At 39.1% G+C, this 25,159-nt stretch overlaps 1 protein-coding gene across 2 annotated transcripts in view; it reads left to right on the forward strand.

The window, feature by feature from the left end:
• The window catches only part of Prkg1 (protein kinase cGMP-dependent 1), a 1,163,909-nt gene that overhangs the window by 727,767 nt on the left and 410,983 nt on the right, over positions 1 to 25,159 (forward strand). For both annotated transcript variants that reach the window (XM_048438824.3, XM_048438823.3), the window contains exon 4: positions 20,701 to 20,806. In XM_048438824.3, coding sequence (XP_048294781.1) covers positions 20,701 to 20,806 — 106 coding nt within the window. The remainder of the gene's footprint in view (positions 1 to 20,700; positions 20,807 to 25,159) is intronic.

A 25,159-nucleotide genomic window follows, 5' to 3' on the forward strand; every position in this document is an offset into this window, starting at 1 on the left:
CCCTGGAAATTTCTTAGGTGTATAAATTTTGTGTTTCAAAGCAAGACCTATTGGGGGATGGGAGCCTATAATCTGTGTTGAAAAAAATCCTCCTAGAGATCTTGGTGCCCTCTAACATTTGGAACCACTCTCTTAGGTCTTTCAAAATAGCACAGTGTTTAATTATTATTAATTATGCTTCATCATAGAATTTTCATGAAAATTTAGGTTTTTCATAAATGAGACAGTTTATATTTATTTTTACAATCTACGTGTAAGCCCAAGTTTCATGGAAAAGCTTCAGTTCTAAGCATAGGTTCATGGAAGCTCCTTGTAAAGTGGGTGACCCTTTGGAAGGCGCTGGCTCTGCTGCTTGCTTCTCTGTCAGCTTGGTTAACTCTTTCTCCATCCCTGTTGACAATGCATTCGATGTCGGTGCTGCCTTAAATGTTCCTCCATGAAAGACCATCCTTTGAGTGGTTGTCTAACGTGTAACCCCTGCCTCCGCCCCATCCTGGTTGAGCTTTTCCTTTGACCGGCCTCTGCCTGCCCCATCTCCACACCATTCGGTCCCCTGACTGCTCTGAGAGGCTCTGAGCTGTTTTTTAAGAAAGATGAAGTGTATATGCGCACACAGGCCTGTACCCTTCGACTCTTCCTCTTCCTCTGCCTGTAACGCTCTGTATCTCTGCTGTAGAGGAGTGGCTTTCTTGAAAATTGGCCACAGAATGTCCCCACCACAAATACTTCCACGCAGATGCCTGCATGACTCTCCCGCCTACTCTTCCCCTGTGGCTGATATGCCTCTTTGCTGTTCAACTGGGAGCATAGGTTCGTCATCACTTTCAAAGTTTCAAACATAACAACTTAACCTGTCAGGAAGAATGAGTCATTTTACCTTGGGATGTTTCCAGAGAAACAAGAATATATGGGCATTCTTTTTTCTCCAAAATCAATGCCAGCGTATTTTACACATGACATTAAGTCTTAAAACGATTGTCACTTCGCGAGTTATTGGAGCAACCTGATTGAACAGTGACTGTACCCCACCACTTGTAATGAGTTGCAGAGAGATGTTTGCCTTCTTAATTCTGGCAAGTCATTTCTTTTTTAGTCTGTATGTTTTACCCAGGCATTCTTCTGACGGTATGATTACAGTATGGAACTTCCTTCCTCTGTGAAGTAAGGAGCTGTTTTCCAAGGCAAGCTATTACTGCACAGCTTCATTAGCATCAATTATAATGCTATTAATTTAAAAATAGTTCTAAGCTGGGGGTGGTCGCTCACACCTATGATCCCAGCACTTAGAAGGCTGTGGAGGAAGATGCTGTGGGGCTGAAAACAATCTGGGTTACACCAGAGAGTTCCAGGACAAAGTGAGACTTCTTTAGAATGTCAAAAAAATCTCCTGTTGGCTTCATATTTTTCTGTCACTTGCTCATAAACATGGCATTTGTGGTGGGAATATGAAGACAAAATTTCATATTTTTTTTTAATAGTTGCTTTTATAGTTTTCTAAGGCGTGACTCACGGCAGCTGTGGAGCACCTCTCTTTCTAGGGGAGCACACAGGGCAGTGAAGGGAGTCTGTTCAAGGTGATTTCTCTTTCCAGTGCAGGCGAGGGCTGAGACTACCAGTCCGTGCTGAGCCTCCAGGTAGCTTCCTGCTTACTGACTCTTGGGTATTCTACAGGCCTTTAGACTTGGGATACTTTCTGTCCTTAATATCTTGCTATGCTTTTGGGTTGTGAATAAAAGATACATTTATTGTTTTATCAAAAGCAAAAGAAGTCATAGTTTTAAACAAGCACATAATTTGGGGCCTTACTTTTTTTTTATCTTTCCCTCTTAATATTGAAAGACCAACTATGTTGCTGAAGGAAAAACACTTATTTGTATCAGGAGTGCAGCTAGTGTGGAGACCACGACTAAAATAAATGCTCTTCTAATTTTCTAGAATTCAGGTTGTTCTAAAAACTATTAGCCTTTGGGCTACAAAATTATAATTTTATTATCTCTATATGAAAACACTTTTTGAAACACAAAATTTTTAGCCAGACATCTTTTCAATTATCCCTAGTGCTTTTCATTAGCTCCCCAAGGGACAGGTGAATGCTAAAGCCATCCCAGAAGTGGGCAGGAAAGGATGGGTGTTTTTCTGTACACGTGTACTCCTTTCCACATTCCCAAAAGTGTTTTTTCCATATGTTTTTCCCTGTGCCAGCATGGCATACGACTGAGTATGAATGGCTTTGATCATCCTGACTTTTACTTCAGGGTTATAAAAGTAAGACAATAAAGCATACGTTAAAGGCACCAACCATTGTAACCTAATAGCTACTGAAAGCAAATCAAAATAATAAAGTTTGAATATAAAACTATCCCTTACCTCCTAATTAAATGCAATTGTAACAGTTCACTGTCAACTTATTGTATGGTTGATTTGCAATGAAGATTTCAAGTTTTTACTTGGACTAGGAAGTGACAAAATGTCAAGAAGGACCGAGGCCATTGCTGGTGACCATCTTCCTCTCAGACATGATTTGATGGCTCCTGACAAACTGTCATTTCTCTTCAGTACACGTTTGTCTTTGAAAACCATGGTCCACTCCTGCCATCTTTAAGTACCCCAAAGCAGAAATTATTAGGATGTAGTACAGCTAAGGGAACATACATTGTTGATTCTCTCATTTTTTATTACTTATTCAGCCAGTAAGAGACTAATAATTATCATTTTTAGATGACAACTCTACTTGTACCATCCATGCTTATTGGCCCATAGCTTGTGGTAGCCTGAGTTATGGACCTTGGACTGTTTCTTCCCCATCTCCCATGTGTGCCATAGTCACAATTTTGGTTATGCTTAAGAAAACAGATTTGAAATTCCTATAAATTGTCATTAAGTATTATCAGTAGGATGAACATGTGTGGGGAGAAATAATAAGAGATGTATATTAGGATGGCAAGAGAAATATTTGTGAAATCAGAAGAGATGAGTTCTTGTCAATGTTTTGTTAGTGGGTAAAAGGTACTTAAATTGTTGGCTTGGTGACATAAAATTTTATAGTAGTACAATCTAGGATGGTAAGATTGTTGTTTCTACACTGAGAAGTTCATGACCCCGAGCAAAATCAAGTTTCTTTATTATGTAGATGAAGCTCAAAGGAAGGAGAAAATAAAATTTCTTATTTCCAAAATTACTTCAGTGCCATTGGGAACATGGCCATTTGGGTGGCTCTTCCATGTTGATAGAGGCTGCTATCTCTTTTGGTCCTACAACCATTCAGTCCCAAAGAAACACAGAGGTCTACGTTAATTATAAACTGGTTGGCTTTTTATTAACTAACTCTTACATCTTAAATTAACCCATAATTCTTGTCTGTGTTAGTCATGTGGCTTAGTACCTTTTACCAGTGAGGCATTCTCATCTTGCTTCCTCTGGGTCTGGGTGACAACTCCAGACTGAACCTTTCCTCTTCCCCAGAATTCTCCTATTCTGGTCACCCCATCTATGTTTTCTGCCTAGCTACTGGCCAATCAGCATTTTATTAAACCAATAAAAGTAACAAATCTTTACAGGGTCCAAGACTATTGTCCCATGGTGCTTCCAACTGGAAAGTTTGTTCTCACACAGTCAGTTATCCAGTCATAACTTGATTTTTAAAATCATGTTATTTTAAAATATTTGAACCATATATCTGAAAACTATAATATTTCAATCGAATAACCTAAATGCTTCAGTTTAATTTTAATCAAAGTATTATACATGTGTGAATTTAAGCCACGATTATACTCAAAGTAGCAATCTATATGTCATTTGGGGCTCCTCTGGGACTTTATATAGAGATCATAATCATTGTACACTAAAAGGGAGTGTTCCTTGATTGGTCACACACTCAGGAAGGACCAGGGCTGTGTAGCCCCTGGGACACTGAGAATGCAAGAGAAGGTACTGGCAGGTTCGGCAAAACACTCTTGAGCCAGAGTTGTAGCCAGGGTTAAGGATTCAGAAGTCCCTCTTCGGAGTTTTAATTATCCAAGTCTTCATCTGTTTTCAATAAATGCCCATCATTAAGTGTTATGAAGAAACAGAGGCAAGGCTTTGTTTTCCCTCCCTCCCTTCCTCTCTCTTCCTCCCTTCTCTTCCTTCCTTTTCTCTCTCCTTCCTTTCTTTTTCTGAAACATATTCTCATTATATAACTCTGGCTACTCTGTAACTCATTATGTAGACCAGGCTGGCCTCAAGCTCACAGAGATATAGCTGCCTCTTCCTCCCGAGTGCTGAAATTAAAGGCGTGTACTATTTTGTGTATACCTGGCTCTTTGTTCATCATTTGATAAAGGATCAGCCACAACGAGGTTGACCAAAAATAGCTTTTATTAAAAATCTTAGTGTATGGAAGTCTGGATAAGAATAACAAAATTCTGCCTCCTGCTTTTACCTAACAAATACCCCATAGTGTTTAGAACATGCTGTTAGGATGTTGTAGTAATCCACAGTGAACCTTCAGAGGCTCCTTAGTCATGAGGTAAGACAGGGGCTTGGAGAGAAACACGTTGAGTTGCAGCAGGAATGTGAGAGAAGTAAATGTGGGGGAGAAGGTGGGCTTTGGGTTCATGTGGTTGGGCAAGTTAGTCACTGGGCAGCTGGCTAGTACTTGCTTAGCCTCACTCAGAAGGCTGTTCACAGTTGCTGCCCTTGTGTGAAAGTGATGTTCAGATGCAAAAAAAAAGTATATTTAATGTATTTATACAGAAAGTCTTGTTTCTAAAATCTTCCAGAGTATTTTTCCTCTTGAACCCATCCATGATCTTCTTGTAAAATCTAGATGATCCCAATTCTTTCATCTGTATAAAAATAAAAACTATTAGTTCCCATCATGCATAATAGCACAACCACCCTCCTTATTCATGTCGACCAAGCTCATTTTTCTAATTGTTGTTGAATGATCAATTTTCTTTGCAACACAATGAATCTCTCAAATGAAAAAAAAAAATCACAAGAAGAAAAATGGCATTCTCATGCTGTGCCAACAGCAGATTTGAAAATGTGAAAATGTTGAGCTTAGTGGACATTTCTTGATGTCATCTGCCAGGGAAGATGTTCAAGGAGTTCCTTTTCTTAGTGATATTTCTGGAATTCTGCTGAAGAGCAAATTGCATATTTTAAAATCAAATTACACTTAATTTGCTAAAGAAAGAATGAGTCCAAATGGCCTCTTTTATTTCTGAGTCTTCTCATGCCTGGAAAATAAGAGCCAAATAGGACAACCTCTGTTTCTTTTAATAAGTCCTTCCATAATAGACCAGACAGAACCCTGGAGTTCATATTTCTGTGAGGAACCAAAAATTTCATAAATTATGGTTGTTGACTCTCGTTTTAAACTGACAGTGAACTGAAGTAATACAGAAATATAAAACAATAATATAAACACTTCCACAGCATTTCCACAGTGGGCTCCAAAGGTGGGTTACAGTATGTGACTGATAGATATGTAATCTTAGTGCTTCATTTTCTCCTTCAAGAAATATGGTTAATCAAGGATTTGTCAAAAACGCAGCCTCTAGCATAAACACACCATTCCCAGAAAGAGAAGCCTTATGACATAAGGAATAACTATGAATGGGTACATCTTTCCTTGAGGATATAAATTTTAATAATATTTCTGATTTAAAGTCACATAGCTTAATATGTAAGGAAAATTTATTGGTCTGACTTTTCTGAACATGCTTACTTCAATTTCAGCAAATATATAAACATATGCCATGACACTTTGGTGTAGTGTTTAGGGACGGGGCCGCACCAACTGACAAAAGAGACTTACAGATACAGTGACCATTCCCTTAATGAGATTCAAGATGAAATCTGTTGTCACGCACAGATGTGCAATGACATTTACCAAACATGTGCTGATGTTTTTGAATTAGGCACAATATTCAAAATGTGCCAGCCCTTAGGAAATCATGTCACCACAAGGGGTTGCCAGCCAATCCATCTCAGTAGCATGACATACACTGAAGTTTTTGATTTATGACCTGAATATGATGCATTTGGAGACTTGCCGCTGTGAAATGGACCCTTCTGTGTGTTGAAAGCTCATTGAACATGGATCTCATTAAAGTCAGTAGCTCCCCAGCCTCCGTTGTCCTCTCTTAAAGAATCACAAACTACCTATTTAATTTTTTTTATTCTACTTCTTTCCTGGGCTTTGACATCAATTAAATTAAATGGGGCTGTTTATAATATTAAGAGCTCCCCTGAGATGAAAAGAAGAGAGGCAGTTATAACTTAGAACGCCAGACAAGGATATGTATGAGTTACTCGATATTTATTGGCCTTCTATTGAGTGTCAGAGGGTAGAAATAAAAGATGAAGTCACATTTCTTGCCCTCAAAGTCTTCCATACTGCTATAAGGTGGTGCTTTGACCTTTGTACTTTAATACCAGATACTCATTCATTTTTTATCTTAATTTTTTCCCTGTTAGCTTCACAGCCTGCATAAACCTGGATGCCCTTTATCAGAATGCTCCTTTTCTCGACTGAGTCAGTGAAGCAAATCTGTGAACTGTTCTTTTCCAAGTCCATTAAAATTCATTGTCACCACCCTATAGATTATCTAATTTAGCTAAGTACAGTATAATATAAATTTATATTAAACGCCACTGATGACTGGGCTATATTTTCATGTTATCTACTATTTCAAAAGTCGTTATTAACAACAGGTCCATTTGGTTTATTACGACATTTTACTTTTATTTCCTGTAAGAGACCATTAGTGAAATCTTACAACAATTCCTCAAAGCTGCACACTCTTGTAGGATGAAAGCAAAATGCCCATATTTGCCCAGTTTAAGATTATTGTCTCTGATTATAGCATTCTGATTCCTACCTTTGTTTCTTTCAACTCCATCAGTCAAAACACAGATCTACCACTTTGTTAGTAAACATGTAGCATCACCCTTTTCCATGTGATACTATTTGCCTCTTCCACTTCCTCCTCTACCTTTTTTTTTTTGTTGTTGTTGTTGCTATAGATGAATCTTTAATAGCCAGCCTGGGGACTGGGAATATATTTCAGTTGACAGAGTAGTCTAGGTCCTGAGTTCACTCTTCAGTCACGTCAATCTGGTGTAGTGCTGATGCCCACCAGTCATCCCCACACTCAGGAGGCAGATGCAAGAAGAAGGGGCAGTGCTCGGGATCATCTTTGGTGACAGAGAGGGTTTAAGGCCAGCATAGCACCTTAGCTGCCAGCTAGGGGTTTCTAGCAGGAGCTAAAGCCTTCACGGTTTCATTTATATATGGTGCCTTATTCTGCTCTTGAAACAGGTGCTGATGCTGCCTTGGATGCAGCTTACCCTCTGCTGCTTCCTTGACAGTCCTTCCTCTTGCTCTTGCTGCCTGTCTAATGGGTTTCTAATCCCCTTTGGCCATTATTCCTGCAGAGATGCACCCGCGGCAGCCCCTGGAGCTGACCAATCATCAGGTTTTTTCTTCTCTTGTTTCTAAAGTCTAGTCTAATTTCTTTCAGCTTTCCCTTTTTGCTTTTACTTTTGTAGCTCGCAGTCTTCTGGGTCAAAGATCCCACTTGAAAAGAAGTTCTGACTCTGTTTGCACTGAGAAATATGAAACCTTCGCATTGCTCTCAGCATAACGCTAGCATGTTCAGGACAGATCTAAACCCTTTCTGGTGGCAGTCGGAAAAAAGGTGAAAAACTAGACATCTGAACTTCTAATGCAGAGTAGTAGGTCGCTAAACAGCATTTTTTGGCATGATACTTCCCAAAGAGGGATGTTGCCACAGACTAGTTATCTTTTAAACATATCCAGGCCTACAGTTCATTCTCCATATCTTTGCTCCTTTGGCTCATGCAAAATCTTGTGTTTCAGTCACTCCTTTAAGTTGATCCAAATCAGTTCTTTATATGATTCAGTTACATCTTCTTCAATATTAGAAACACTGCCAATGTGAACATTTTGTACCTGAGAATATTCTTAGCCTCGGTCTATATTCTGTCTCTGTCTCTAAATTGAGTCTTAATTGCCAACCCTTTCAACTCTTACAGCCGATCTCAGTTCCATCTTCGATAAATCAGGAAAAATAATGACTCTTAATTCACGAGACATTATCTGATGACTGTTTCAAATTTAACCTGACATGGACCAATTAAGACTGTGAGCTTGGAATAAAGCAGTAAAAGAACCGAGTATGTAAATGAAGAGGAGAGGTTTAGAAAAAGTTTGTAGCATTAACACAATAATGGAGAGAAATGTCTGTATCTCATTTGTTGTTTGTTTGTTCCTTTGTTTTTTTTTTTAGATGCGGTCTCTCTGTAACCCAGGCTAGTTCTCTCTTGAAGTTCAGATAAAAAGTAGTAATGAATATATTTAGTATTTCAGAAGGTGAAGTAGGCAAATTCTGAGAAGCAAGGAGCTTCATTTCCTTAAAATGAAGTGGCTTTTAACTTCCCTGTGTCTCATAAGCACTTCACAGTGAGATAATGCAATTTAATAGCTTAATGTAATACTTATATTTAGCGTTTTCACAATGGAATTGGTATTTTAGACTTCACGCATCTATTATTAAATCCCCCTTTCACTGCTGTTTCCTAAGCTGTAGCCATGTTAAACAGAACTTCATGTATTTTCCAGAAATGACTTCTGCTTTCTTCCCTGCTCCTTTGCTTAATGTACCTGACCTTTGCCACATGCCAGGGTGGTCACAGTTGACCTAAGTCTTATCTATTCACTTTTATTATTTTTGTTAATTTTCATTAATATTTCTGCTGGCTATTCCTAAACCTCAATTTACAATATACATATATTGTACATATATGTACAATATACATATACACAGTGTGTGTGTGTGTAACATATTTTTTAAACAAGCTCTGTGTAGCCTTGGCTGTCCTGGAACTTGCTCTGTAGACCAGACTGGTCTCGAATTCAAAGCATTGCCTGCCTCTGCCTTCCAAGAGCAGCAGTTTTATTTTATGGAAGAGTATTTCTAAAGTAATCTAATTTTGGCTCATTAGCTAGAAAGTGGCCCAGTGCAGTGCTGTGAGCAGGTCTGTGAGAGGAGGAAAGAGTAGGACCCCCCAGGAACTCCCTGCATCTTATTCTTCATTCCCAGACTTGTTAGTCATCAGAATATATCTACATCTTGGTGTTTATGGGCTTAGTCAAAAAGCAGTGAGACAGAGTTAGAATCTGTGTGAATTAAAATGACTGATTGATTTGAACTTCCATCCACATCCACTCCAGTTGCCATGGGTAACTGCCGTCATTAGAATCAGGACAGTTTGCATTGCTGTGACTTTTAAAAACGAATTCTTTAAGCCTGTTGAGTTACTCTGCATGAAGTGCAAGTCAGCGGAAAGAAGGGCAAGGCTTTCTGAACTTACACAAAAGGTTCCTTCCGCACAGAAGGAGGTTTCTGGTGGCTCCACTCATCAGAAAGGGCATTCCAGATACCCAGAGATGTTGTCAGGCGGTCTCAAACACCATTGACGCCTCCTATTGCATTGAAAATGTGTGAAATTCACAGGTTACTTGTACTTATGTGAGTTAAAGAAATCCCACCTCAACTACTTCATCAAAATTATTTCCTTTCCGTTTTGTGATTTTTGAGCATTTAATAAAGATGAATCAGTCATTAATAGGAACAGATAAATTGAAGGAAGCTAAATTGTACTAGAGTTTAAAAAGTACATATTTATAAAAGAGATGAACTTTGGCGTTGGAAGAAAACTGAGTCTTACTGTACTGGTGTTGCACACCTTTAATCCCAGCACGGGAGACAGAGGTAGGCAGATCTCTGTGAGTTCAAGGCCAGTCTGGTCTACAGATCTAATTACAGGCACCAAAACGATAGAGACACTCTATCTCAAAAAACAAACAAACAAACAAAAAACAAAAAAAGAAGAAAACTGTACTTTATAATATATGCGGTCTGAGCAATAAGTTAGCCTTCATGAGATTCAATTTTCATATTGATAGAAAGTAGATAAGGACATTGAGCTGCAGCAATTATTAAATACTAATCATACATTTACATCATAAAATATGTTTAAAAGATTTTCTCATAAAGGTAACACATAATGATTATTGTCATATCATCAAATCTTTAAAAATATATCCTTATATATTTGATCGTTCAAGTATCCTTAACTTTTTTATCTAAATGTATATACTTTTTATTGCTTTATAAATAATACCATTCAAAATTTCCACCTTCTCCCATCCTCCCATTTCCCTCCCACTCCCCCACTTACCCTCCATCCTCCCCCTCCAGTCCTAAGAAAGGGCGGGGAACCCTGCCCTGTGAGAAGTCCAAGGCCCTCCCCCCTCCATCCAGGCCTAGGAATGTGTGCATCTGAACAGACAAGGATCCCAAAAAGCCAGTACATGCAGTAGAATCAAATCTCAGTGCCATTCTCATTGGCTTCTCAGTCAGCCCCCATTGTCAGCCATGTTCAGAGAGTCCGGTTTGATCATATAAAGTCCAATTTAAAAAACCGTTTTGCTAATTGTTTTCAAAAGTCACTGCTTGGCCTTTACTGAGTGTTTTAATTATTGTATTTGTGATCTGGGCAGTTAGTGTTACTGTGCAAGGTGTGAAGTAAGACAGAACTGAATAGAAAGAGCGGGATTATCTCTCCTTGCTGTATTTCTGGTCGGTGCAATACACTGCGTCCGTTTGAATGGTGACGATCATAGCAGCGTTCACGGCGAACTTTCTCCTGTTAAATATGCACTAATGGTGATTTTCATCAGCAGTATCCAGTTTTATAATGTCTCTCTCACACAACAAATAAATTTGCATCAACATATTTAGTCATTTAGTCATTAAAAATATAGTTTTCCTAAGAAGAAAGTTTCGAGGATGTTCTTTGAATTAGCAGGGAAGCGATTTGCACAGTGGAGATTGGTGTGTTCAGCTGCATGGTCTCCAGCAAATGGTCTTTTCTAATTATGAAACATTTGTCTCAGAACATTTGGAGGTTGAAATTTAGCTTGAGGAAAACATATGCCCTTACAATGTTGAGAAGCAGTTGTGAGTTCCACGGAGTCCCCCGAGGTCTCTTCCAAGCCCCTGAATCTGTCACACAAAGTATTTGAATGTTCAGAGATGATTTCAGCATGAAGTGAAGGGCAGCAGTAGGAAACTTCTGGAATTCTTCGGGCCTCTTATGGCAGAAGTTGTTCTTCAGTGTTGAAAGTGAAGCTGAAGTATAGTTAAGGATTCTTTCCTTGTGATTCTTATAGATCAACAAGCATTTTATGTGGGTCCCAGCTACTGAGATGATTCACTGAGAAACGATTGTCTTATTCAGCTTTGCTTTCTGTTGCCTGTGATAAATGACAGGACCAAAAGCAATCTGGAAAGAAAGGGGTTTATTTCATTTTACAGCTTATAGTACACCATGATGGAAAGTCAGGGCAGAGTCTCCAGGCAGAAACCTGAAAGCAAGAGCTGAAGCAGAGGCCAGGGAGGGCACTGCCAACTGACTTGCTCTTCATGGTTTACCTAGGCTCTTTGTTCCTTCCCAGGACCAACTGCCCAGCGTGGCACTGCCACATTGTACTGGTCCTCCAACCTCAATCGTTAATCAAGAAAATGCTTCCCATACTTTCTCATAGGCCGTTCGGAGAGAGGCATTTTACCAATTGTGGTTCCTCTTCTCAGATGGCTCTAACTTGTTTCAAGTTGATGGAAACTTAACCAGGACACTGGAGAAAATAAATCTCTTTGTAATCCTTGCCAGAAAATGTAACTAATGGAGAAAGATGCTAAAACATTGTGCGAACTGAAAGTCAGTCGTCCCCTGGCATGAGGACCTGTGGTGTCTTTGCAATAGAGTATAGAAATGGAGAAAGACATTGCTTATGTATCACATTCATGTTTGCACATTTAAATTTAAAATATATTTGAGGAATTCCTGGTTTGTACCATTTCAGGGCACAGAGAAGTCTTTAGTAGGGAAATGATTATTTCATTGTTCTTCTAGAGCCTCACTGACCAATAGAAATAATATGAGTTAGATACATAATTTCATGCATCCAGGGCTTCCATTCAAATGCATATGGAAGCCGGTATATTTTACTAATGAAATGCCTCCCCCAAATATTGTCATTTTAAGATGTGGTCAACAGGAAATCATTCACGTATTTTCTTACTGTCTTAAAACTGCAGCCGTGGTTTACATCTTTTTTGCCTCATTGTAAGGGAACAGTACTCAGAGTTGTCATGTTAAGCAGTGAAGATTAGTGGCGCACACCTTTGATCCCAGCACTCAGGAGGCAGAAGCAGGTGTATTTCTGAGTTCGAGGCCAGCCTGATCTACAGGCTGAGTTGAAGGAGAGCCAGAGCTGTTACTCAGAGAAACCCTGTCTTGGAAAAAACAAACAAACAAACAAACAAATGTATGGAGAATATGAATAATCAAGACTGCAAAAAGTTTTGTTTGCAGACTGTCTTAAAATTGAAAATGAGATTTAAAACAGCATCTAATGGTTAACTTTACAGTTGGACTTGCTGAAGCAGTATTCAGGGAGTAGGCAAAATATCACTTGTAGCTGTGCTTCCAAAAGAGACTAAAGTTGACATCAGTACAATAAGTCAAGGAGGTCTGACCTCCCCAGTGTGGGTCTAGACAGAGCAAAATGAGGAGGAAAGTCTGTTCTCTCATCTGGCCTCCATGAGTGTGTGAGCTAGCCTCCGTGAGCTCCATCCTCTCTTCTGCCTGTTCATGATCATGCACCTGCAATGACACTTGAGTCAATGACAGCCCACACATACAACTTAATATAATATAATGGTTATGTCACATAGTTATGTCTTAGTCACCCTAGCTATGTCTGTAGACAACTTTGTGATGGTCACACAGTGATGACATCATTTAAAACACAGGCCTCAGGATGGGTCCTCTTGTTCTTTTGTAGATTCATGTGTAAGTCTTTTGGAAAATGAAAAAAAGAACAGGAATACATTTTTTTGTAAATGTTTTTAAAAATTAATTAATTTTTAAATTAATTAAATTTAATTAAAATTTAAAATTAATTAAATTTAAATTAATTAAAATTTAAAATTAATTAAATTTAAATTAATTAAAATTTAAATAATTTTTAAAGATTAATTAATTAATTAATTTTTACATAGCAATCCCAGTTCAGATACCTGTTTGAGTTCCTGTTGACATTGATTTTGGGGTTTACCTCGTAACCTTTGGCAATCCATTGGGTTCTGATTCCTTCACATCTTCAGCAATGGTTATTTTCTGTCTTGCGTTAATAAGAGCCACTACAATGGTTATTAATTGCTATCTCTTAGTAAGTTATTGCTGTTGAGTACTTTTCATTTCCTTCTTGGCTCTCTGTATGTCCTCTTGGCCAGCTTGCAGAAGAACACATCTGTCCTCAAATGTAACATTTACTTGGCCGACACTTGATATTTTTTCTGAAACTTCATTGCAGTGTCCTTAGGATGTCCCAAATTATTTTGCTACTAGAATATTTGTCCTAGGACTTGCAAAAACTGGGTGCATGTATTTCTAGGGTACAAATACCTATTGGACCCCAAACATCAAAAATAGTGTTAAGATAATTTGATGTTTTATTATAGCAAGAATAATTTTAAGAATTCAGAGAAAGCTATTAGAAAATGTTGAGAATATATTTTACATTTATAATATAGGAGAATAAAAAATCCATTTTACTTATTACAACTCAGTTATGTATGAGTTTAAATTGAACATGATTATTTTTTTCGAGGCAGGTTTTATTTGTGTAACACTCCCAGCTGTCCTGGAACTAGAGCTTGTAGACCAGGTTAGCCTCGAACTCACAGAGATCTGCCTGCCTCTGCCTCCAAACTGCTGGAATTAAAGGTATGTGCAACCACTGCCTGGTTTGAACATGATTTTTGCCCTAAAATATAAAGCAGGTATTTGCAAATATACCCTCACTTGCACTTTTGAATAATACAAATGCAACATTCATTTTTCCGGTAGTGCAGATCCATTCATGTCTAGGTGAGACTAAGGGATGTTAGGATCAGATTTCATTACAGATGGCTGGGAGTCAGCATATGATTGCTGGGAATTGAACTCAGGACCTCTGGAGGAACAGTCAATGCTTTTAACCTCTGAGCCATTTCTCCAATCCCAGGATCTAGGGGTTCAAGGCAAGGCTTCACAGAGTATAGGCAGGGACTTCACCACTGAGCCACACCTTCAGCCCAGGCATAGTTTAGAGATGCCAAGAAACTATTGCCAGTCTGATGGAGCATCTAGACCCTTCTACGCTTTTAAAAGCATTAATCAAGGATCACTGGAAAATGAATTTTTTTTTGTATTGAAACTGGCGAAAAACAATGATGAGCTGGAATATAACAGCTGCCTAAAAGTAAGACAAACAACTCCCATAATCTGAAAATCATCTTGAGTATACATTATGTTTAAGAACGCTACAGCAAATGTTAGCATGATATAAAAATAGCCGTGGTTTCTATTGGTGAGGTGTGTTGCTCACACTTAAAGATTAGAAACAGGCTACGTTTAGATATAGGGTAGTAAAAATAAATGTGCGGTGTACCTCTCTCATGTTTAAGAATCCCGAGAATTCTATTAGGGATATAGGCCAGCTGTGGGGTACATGCCTAATTTGTGAGACCCTAGGTGTAATCTCCTCCAACATGCAGAATTTTTTTTTTTTTTAAAAAAAAGCATTTTTTTTTTTTTTTGTGTTCCGTATTCTTCATGGTTCTGTGCTGATGCCTGCAGTTTTCCTCATTCAGACATTTAGAACAAATACTGTGGATCTGAAATCCTAGACTAGGGCACCAGCACGCTGTGGTCATGGCCCCTTCCTCACACGGACACTTGGTCCAAGTGTGCAGAGAGAGACTGGTCTGCCTGCATTTTCTCCTATTAGGTTCCCGGTCCTCTTGCTTAAGCACCCTCTCTCTGACCTCACCTAAACACAATGCACTCCTGCAGGCCACATCTCCTAATACCACCTTGTATGGTAGTTAGGGCCTCAAATAATGAAGCTGGCGTGCAAACACATTCCATCTATAACACGCGGTGAAGAACCATGGCTTTGAGGATCCCTTCATTAAACCTCCCTTCAGCCAGGTCTTCTCACTGCCCCATCCCCACCCTTAGGAAGAATGTGTTGCTTTTCCTGAGTATTTACAACCCTGGAAACTTACCTCAGCTCTTAATTTTTCATGTCTGCTAGGCCAGGATTCAGGAGGTGTTTTCTGAAAAGGGCCTCTGATGGGAAATATTTTAGGCTTTGGGTTCCATATGGTCTCTGTCACAGTTACTCAATTCATCCAGAAACAATATGTAAATGAAGAGGCATGTCTGGGTACCAAGAAGAATTTTACAGATATTGAAATTTATTTCAGATAATTTTCATGTGTCATAAAATATACTTCTATTTAAAAATTTTCTACTGTGTAAAAATGTAAAATCCATTCTTTTCTAGCAGACTGTGATAAACGAACCACTGGCCAGCCTTGCCGCAGATGGCAGTTTGTGAGCCTGTGTAGTAGATCCTAAGTTGAAGACAGGGCTGTGAATTTGTTTTGTTTTTTTTTTTCCGTCCATATCTAGCATCAGTGTCTGCCATATTGGTATGACATAAAAACAGGCTGAATAAATATTTGAGTATGGCAGGGCCTTGTAAGCATCATAGATGATTTCTCTGTATTCTTCCAGTTGGGCAGCAGGTGAATTCCTCACTAGAAGTTAAGCTAAATCCAGATCTGTGATTTTAAGCTAGCACAATTTTAGGACTACGTCCTCTGGAACCGTGGTTTTCTGTAAGGGATGGCCAGTTGCTCCCTGTGTTGAAGGCATCCATTCCACTTGTATGCTTAGAAATCTCAGAGTGTGTTTCTCCTCCATGAAATGTGGCTTTAGTGTGAGAACACAGTGTGCTTCAGGCGAGACTTTTAGAAGTATGATTCGGTGCAAAGAAAGATGGCGTCTTTATCTTTGCCTTTTGTCCTTTAGACTTTATAGGTCTTTTAAATTTTACTTTATTTTTGAGATTTCATATACGAGTATTGTAATATTACTCTCACCTCCTCCAGCTTTTCCTGTATACCCACCATACTACTTCTTAAATTCATGGCCTTTTATTATTATTCACACACACACACACACACACACACACACACACACACACACACACACACACCCCTTCCTAAGTTTCCTTGGTGTTACTCATACGTAGTTAGGGTTGACCTCTTGGAATTGGTTAGCCTATCAGGGACATCGTTCCTGGAGAAAACGCCTCTCTCAGCAGTTATTAATCCCATGTAGCTCTTCATATAGCGGTGGAGCCTTGGGAAACCTCCCCCCTCCATGTTGACATGTCAGTTGGTGTTGCCACATCTCAGATCTTTTTTAGGCAACCATATTGTTGGCATTTCTGGTGCAGTTTCCCTGTGTCATATAGAGGACATATCAGCAGTGTCCTGTCTTCTGACTCATCCAATTGTTCCACTGCTCCTTTCTGTGATGTTTCCCGAGGCTGAGGTGTGGGGCTGTGTGGTAGACGTATCAGTTGTGGGTACTCGTAGACAGTTATTCCCTGCACTTTGGCCAGTTGTGGAATTTTGATCTCTGGTACACAAGGAAGCTTCTTTGATGAGGAGTGAAAGATATACTCATTTATGGCCATATGGATAAGCATTTAGAATGCAGTTAGAAGTTATACTGGCTTGTTAGTTATTCTTCTATTGCTGTGAAGAGACACAATGACCGAGGCAGTTCTTATAAAATAAATCATTTAACTTGGGGGCTTGCTTACAGTGTCAGAGGCTTAATCTGTTATCATCATCGTGGGAAGTAGATAGGTGTGGTACTAGTTCAGACGTGGCTGTAGCCAAGGGCTTTATTTCCTGATCCATAGGAAGTGGTCAGATGGGGAGGGGCATCAACTAGTCGTGGGATGGGCTTTTGAAACCTCAAATCCCACCCTCAGAGATGTACGTCCTCCAACATGGTCACACCTCCTAATCCTTCTAAAAGTTCTCAAGTAGTTCACCAACTGCATGCAAATATATGAGCCTACGGGGCCCATTCTTATCCAAACCACCACAGTGGGTCTAGGCCCTCTTAGTGTACATCACCTCACCAGCCACAGATAATGAACTAGATTAATGGAAGTAGGCATGACTTTCTTTCCATTTAGAGGATCTGAAGTCCAATTAGACCACTGTTGGTTTCCCAAAGGATGTAAGTATAGCTTGCCCCTCCGTCATTGTTGTTTGTAGACATTCCAGCTGGGTCGGACAACTCCTTGTCTTTTTCCCCTTGGCAGGTTGCATGTCTCTTTCCGGTAGCACAAGCTCTAGTCCCTAGGGAGAGGCTTGCTGGTATTTTCTGGCCCCATTTCTTGAAGTCCTGTGTCCTAAGTGTGTTCTCTTCAGCAACAGAGTCTTGCCCTCAGTCTCTGGCAGTGGCAATAGCTTGTGTTGTCACAGTTTAGCTTCAGCCGTCATCGCGAGAGTCTCAAGTACTTCACTCATGAGGAGATGATTCCCTGTAGAGATAAATAAGACACTTAAAAATCAAAGATAAATGAAAGATTTCTCTTAATGGTCTCTTTAAGGAAGCAACAGACTTCCTCCCCTGCAGGCAACTTAAGCAAGATGTTAATCACAGCTCTGAAATTGCATTTTTAATGATAACACAAGTCATGCTTACCTACCTGTAAAATGCCAATATCACTAACATGCTGTGGCTTAAAGTGCAGAAAGGCTTTGGCATGTTGCTCAAGGTCATGGATAAATTTTCTGTTTCATCCACCCATGTTCATTATCATGAAACAATATTGTCTGAAATGAAATTTCACTTAGGGACATTTTGGTAGTCCAAGTAAGCAAATCATTGAATTATGTAAACTCATTTTCAGAAGTCATTAAAAAAATATATGTGGATAGTGAAATCTGATCATCTCAGTTTGGAGACTTGATTATAACATGGGAAACAATGTAGGCTTATATTCTCATGTGAAGATTTTTGAGGTGAATTTCATGTATATAAATTTCATTTATCAAGAAGTACGGGCTATCTTGCCATTCAGTTGTTATTTGTGGGCATTACAGCTGGGTAGGACAAGTCCTTGTTTTTCTCCATTGGAAGATTATATACCTAATGTGTATCAACGAAACCTTCTTTCTACTGGTTAGAGTAATAGAAGGAAACAAGAAACTTGTCTCTGGAGGAATATATACTCTTTGTTGAAGGAAGCATGAAACATACATATAAGAGATAGACACAATATTAGTCACGTGCTCACATATGTCACTCAGTCATACAGTCACCACAGAAACACATACGCTGATGGATGTAGACACACATGGCCCCACAGATACACACACACACCCTTCCATACATAGATACACACAAGGTTATACACGTACACTCTACACATGCCCAAATCTCCAGGCCTTTGCTCTTAGTCTTATTGCTGCCCTAGTCAGCAATATTCTTTCTTGATTCCTGAGTTGCTTACGGTCTCACTAAATGCTTCACTCCTTGTCTAAAACTCTGAACCCCGTGAATTACAAAGAAGGTTTTCCTTACCAGAGCTTTCGTCATATTACTACAATGCCCTACAGAGTCTATATGAGCTGTCATTTATTGGTACCCTTGCTGGTCTATAGACCGTTTGACTTGGGGCTCTCCTAAACTAATATGTGTCCCTTCTAGATTGTGTCTCTCACTGTCACTATGGCCGTAGCTCTCAGATTCTAGAAAGGACACCTCATGCACGTCTGCTCAGAGGGTGGAAATATCAAGCCTTTTCTTCCTGCAGAGCTATGGCTTTAGGATGCATCCATTCTAAACTTCACTCAGTCATTCCGTTTCTAACCATCAACACCAATGTGTGTCTGAAAACTGTGCATGTATGTCAGTTAACCATCATTTTAAAACAATAGAGACAATTGGAGCCAGCACGATGGCTCAGTGTGTATGAATCTGAATCAGTACCAGCCTGAAGGCTGTCTATCTGTGTTTGTCTGCTTGTCTGTGTTCTGTCTGTGTATATCTGTGTCTTCTGCCTTTGTGTCTCTGTCCCTAACACAGGGCTTTACTCTGTATTTATTGACTAGCACAGAAACCATCACCTGTGGAAGGGATAGCATACCCTGCGTTCTCTCTAGCAGAATTTTTACAGTGATAAGTCGCTGGTTCCAACTGTTCTCAACTGACCACATAGCAATCAGTACTAAAAACAGCACCGTTTCTCAAGCAATATCTGAATCTAGTTGCATTCAACATTCATGGTGGATATTCATTTTAGAAGATTGCGTTCTATCTCTGTATTCGTTGCTTTCAGCAAATGATACACATGCCTTATTCTGGGTCAAGGGCATACACAAGTACATAATTTAAGATTACAGCTATACATTAACTTAAATTGTAAAAGTTGATTATATGAAAATTCCAAGGCAAGTAAGGTTGATTGTTACATTGTTCTCTTAAAAGTGGATTAGACAAACAGACTGAGAACGCAGGAGGACAGCGGTCTCAAGTGACCTCAAGGTATCTTCTTAACTCTGGCTATGAGGTCCAGCAAAAGTTCCAGTCTCTCAGAATGTAGAAGATATTTTTTATCACATTGTATCAACAGACATGCTAACATCATATTTTCCATTATGAAAATATTAAGACATGCATAAAGGTAGAGACCATAATAAATATATCATATACTTACCACACAGGTTCACTTACTAAGATTTTGGTATGCTTATCTTTTAATTTTTTAAAATTTCATGTTTATGGATATATTGTATACGTGCATATCTGTGCACAACATGCTTGTCTATTACCTGTGGAGGCCAGCGGAGGACATTAGATGTCCTGAAACTGCAATTACAGATGGTTGTGAGCTGCCATGTGGGTGCTGAGACTCAAACCTGGGTCCCCTAGATGATCCTAGAGATCCTAACTGCTGATCTCTCCAGCCCCCAATATGGTCATCTTTTTTTTTTTCATAAGTTTACCTTGATAAATTGTTATATTGCATTCTATAACACCTGCCATCATTTTGTTCTAAATCTTGTCTATCAATCATGGATGTTAATGTTTCTGTGGTATTCAGCCTCAAGGTTTAATTGTACATTGTCAGAGACAGAAGATGTAAGGGAGAAATTAAAATTCAAAAAATCCAATAAAACTTCTACATGGTTTGTGCACAAGTTACAATTTGTTAAACAAGCCCTTGTGTAGAAATTGCTGGATAATTATTATTTCAATTATGTAGAATTCATCACAGTGGAAGTTAATTATTTTATTTGTACTTTTTAATAATTAAAATAGGATTGTGTAGATCATTAATAATCTTGTGGGTCTTACCAGGGAGAATTTCCTGGGAGCCTCTTTTTACCTTATGCTATTTCCTCCATGAACAGTTTACTGTGTGCTTTTGGATGGATGGACAGGGGCATAAGGGCAATAGGAAGCTTCTTGGTAGTTAATAATATTAGATAGAAAACCAGGAACCACATGTTGCTGTCAGATTTACTGACTTTGATGAAACGGGACAGCTTAGTACTCTAATTTTCAACGTGTGCCAACGGTTAATGCTTTTTCTACCTCTCACAAAGAACTGATCTCTTTTACAGGGTGCTGCTCACAAGTGAGATTCTCTAGTTAATTTTCCCCTGATTGCTTTGTCTTTTCTCCCTCTAGCTCTTGTAAACGTGAAACTCTGGGCCATCGATCGACAATGTTTTCAAACAATAATGATGAGAACAGGACTCATCAAGCACACCGAGTACATGGAATTTTTAAAAAGGTAGGACATTTGTTTCCTTTCCATTTGGAAGATGCTGGTGCCTCTCTGAAAAGTGTGTGTGTGTGTGTGTGTGTGTGTGTGTGTGTGTGTGTGTGTGTGTGCATGCACTATGTGTGTGTGCTTTATCTCAGTGTTAATTGCCTTCCAATCTGTGGAAGGGCAAGACTTTGGATGAGCCCTGTTTTATTTCTGCTGCTGGTTCTCAGGATGTGTGGTTAAGTCAGGACATCCAAATTTTACCCAGTATATCAGACAAGCAGAGTTTTCTCAGAGACACAAATGAGAATTTACTTGAGCAGGAAAGGAGGTTCATTCTCACAATCTAGTGGCTAATGAGTTTACGCTACTTCCTCTGAACAGACTGCCGTGCCTCTCCTAGCTGTCTCCTGTGGGTTTCCATAGGAAAGGTAATACAACTAAAGAAGAGACATTCCACAAGGCAGCTCATTAGACTGTAATCCTGGGATTGATTTCCCAAATTCATTTATTTCCAGTTCCTTTTTGATTCGTGGATTATTATGATAACTCAACGTACGATGAGGATCTTAATAGAAAACCTACTTCTCATTTCTTAGAAAAACACTGATATTCACTGACATTAAACTTTAACATATACATGTTATTTTTAGCATATATATATATATATATATATATATATATATATATATATATGTATGATTTTTGAAAGGAACATTGACAATTATAGTGACTTTAAGTATATTTTGTATTGGGGGCTAGGAGATTACGAGTAGTTCAGAATGCTTGCTACACAAGTTTGAGGGCATAGAAAAACGTTAAACATGGTTGCATACATGTCTGCAGCCCCAATGTGGTGGGGGCGGGCCTGAGGTGAACATCTGTTGGGCTTTGCCTGCCAGCCAGGCTGGCTAAAATGGTGAGCTAGAGGCTCAGTAAAAGACTAAAGAGGGGAGAGTGGACGAGCAGGGCACCTCATGTCCTTTTGCTGGTGCGCATGTGTGCACTTACCAGGTAACGTGTGTGCACACGCACACACACACACACACACACACACACACACACACACACACACCCTGTGCATACACATCCACACATCCAAAATTTGCCTCGTTTATTTTTTAAAACTGAAACATTATTGAATAGCAATGTATAGGTTTTGCGAAACAAGGACAGTGCACACCAGGGTTTCCTTTTTGAGGACGAGAATATTAAACTTTTTATTTCTACAGTTTAACTTTGTGTGAATAAGTGGTTAAAATGGAGCTAACAAGCCAAATTCACATTTTATTTCAGTAATATATCTTAACAGATACCTATTGAGGTTTCTTAAAATGCAATTTTAATGTCCTTTACTTGGGTATTTCTGTTAATTAATTTTGTTTCTGCTTCATCTTTTATACATTTTTCATTTCCACATGAAATCTTTTTGTTATATTCCTGCTGAAGGGGCAATAAAATTCTAATTTGATATCAAGTAATAATATATTAAAATAGTTCAATGTCAGCAGGGTGTTTTCGTTTCCCTTTTGTGTGATTAGATGCGGAGAGTTGGAAATATAAATTTCTTTTTGAAGTTTAAGATAGTTTGAAAGGAAATTAAATTATTAAGCTGCCATACTTTTGTGGGAGGACATGCATTTGTTCACTGCTGCACGTGTGTGTGTTGAGAGACTGAGAAGATGATAAAGAGGGCGTGGTCATCGAAAGCCTTAAAGGGCAAAGCTGTTGATCTGACAACACAACACCCCTGATGAAAACTTCAGTGGGTAATTAATGAAATGCCTGTGTAGGGGCTGGGGCTTGTCATTTGTGTGCAATATCTCGGCTTGAGTTCTTAAGATGCTGATCCTAGTTTCCATGATTCGTAATCTCAAGGAATGGCCCAAGTGGCAAATGCTCTTTTGGATGATTCTAGGAGGACCTTCTTTTCTACTGGCAGTTTGTGTGTGTGTGTGTGTGTGTTCAGAGCTGCCTTAGTTTTACAGTCTGTTTTTGACACTTTGAATATTAATGGTTCTCTAGAATTAGTGGGGTTTTCTTTTGTTGTTGTTAGCTTAAGGCAAGCAGAATTGACAGATAGAATAAAAGAGAAGTGGGCATGCTAACTTTGACGCCACCTTGCTGTTGGCTACTGTGCTGTGTGTTAACTAGCACGGTGCTGCCGAGAGCCTAGAGTTCGCAAGGCGACCACCATGTGTGCTTTAATCTTCTGAAACTGTGACTGTGATTTACCGACTCCACCTCTCCAATCCTTTAGTAGCTCACAGCTAGTCTTAGATGATTGATAGTCTTAGATGATTGATAGTCTTAGATGATTGATAGTCTTAGATGATTGATAGATGACTGGATGCTCTAGGCCCTTCTCCACCAACAGTTGACTAGTTTTCTCAGCCTGGGTTCTTGAGATGCACAAACCAAGTGATTCCATGCTACCACGAGCCTATTTCCGGCACTTCCTCCAGCACGCTCATCTCTGTCTTTCCTCCCAGTTGTCATTGGTTATGTCTTTTTTCTCCATTTGAATCCAATTAAAAGCTTTCTTTTCCTGCTGATCCTCAACTGTGGAGACCCTTTTGCTCTGTAGATTCACCTCCATTGCACATTTGACTGCCCACTTTCTTTGATGAGAATTCTGCTACTATTCTTATTCCTATGTACTTTTTAGGAGGAGGGACATTTCTCAAGCATTTTATTGTTTTTCTTTGGCGCAAGATACATTGCTTTGCTGATAGTTGACATGTTAATACCTGCTTTTCAAGGTTCACTGCAAATGTTAAGACAGGCTCCCACCTTTCAAAAATTATCTAAAATTTCATGATGACATCCCAACATTAAATTAAGAATGGGTTCCTAACGAGTGCAAACCCTTTGCTATGGTGCAAGTCTCATGTCGATGAAACTCAAATAGTGAATTGCATTCATTCTTCCCACATGTTCCTAGGACAATTATTCTTGATACCATTGGGTTTTTTTTGAGGCTTTTAAAAGAGGGTGTAACAGAGTTGGAGTATGGCTCAGCAGTTAAAAGCACTGGCTGCTCTTCTAGAGACCTAAGTTTAGTTTGCTAAACCCATATGGTGGCTTACAAATATCTATGTCTCTAGTCTCAGAGGAGTTGGCTCCCTCTTCTGGCCTGCCCAGGCACTGCACTCATGTGGTGCACATACATACATGCAAACAAAACATTGACACATATAAAATAAAAGTAAATTAAAAGTAGAAGAAGGGTATAGCAACACCCAAGAGAAATGATGAAAAATCTTGCTAAAACTTACATTTCTAAAATCAATTAAAATTGTATACTATGAATTTAGAGCCACTTACTACTCTATTTGTTACTTTAAAAGCACTTTTACTTGCTGCCCATTTGTATAATATAAAAGGTTAAAATTTTGCATGATCAACTCATTCCAGTGTTTTCTTTTTGACTTCATGTTGAGAAAGTGTTACATATCTTAATATTATAAAAAGATGAAATAGTTTACAGATCTCCTTAGTGCTCTGTGGTAGGTGTGGGGGCATATTTCTCTCTGTGACTGATAAATAAAACTTAGATCTGAAGTTATCTTCTGTTGATAAAGAGGAAAAGCAATTGTGGCATTGCTTGAAAAAGTTTAGGAAATGATAGAATATTAATGTTATGATATAATAATATAATGACAATTCTCAGTGGGAGTCTCATTTCACATCCTAAAAGGGAGGAGTGTCAGGAGTGGCAGGGTTGAGAGGAAGTGCGTCTGTGTCAGGGCCATCATCTCCTTTTGTTATTTCCCCTCCTTGTTTTCCTAAATAAACACTGACGTTTGGAGATGAACACACTGGTGTGAACTCAAAGCACAACTCCCTCATCAAAGGTAATAGGAGATAATTTGTTCTGAGGCATAGTGGGTGGTACACACCCTCGGGAGACACAGTCAGGCAGATCTCAGAGTTCTAGGCTTGCTAGGGCTATATAGCAAAACCCTGCCTCAAAAACAGAAACAAAAATAAGCTTGTCCCAAATACCATGTTCCAATGTGGAAAAATTGTCTCAAGTTCTCCAGTCTCAGAGCAAGAACGCATCCATCAAAGCACTTTTCAAAGACATTGGTAGAAACAGCAAACAGATGGGTTGCAGCAACTCAAGGTCATCTCTGTCATAGATTATCTGACAACATCTTAGTCTCTAGGTTGGTGGAAGCTGGTCCTGTAGCAAGTTAGTACATCTCCAAATTTCTGGCCGATAGTCACAGTTTTGGTAGGTCAGACCTAGCTAGAGGAAGGCATTGAATGGTTACTAAGGGAGCAAACCCAGCACTAGGTAATTTGGCTCTTTTCCATTCTACGACACTCCAGCTACTAATGTTGACCTTATAGACCCTTTAACAGAGGTAT

This window comes from Myodes glareolus, chromosome 7 (assembly GCF_982192425.1).
Source record: "Myodes glareolus chromosome 7, mMyoGla1.1, whole genome shotgun sequence".
NCBI classification, from domain to species: domain Eukaryota; kingdom Metazoa; phylum Chordata; class Mammalia; order Rodentia; family Cricetidae; genus Myodes; species Myodes glareolus.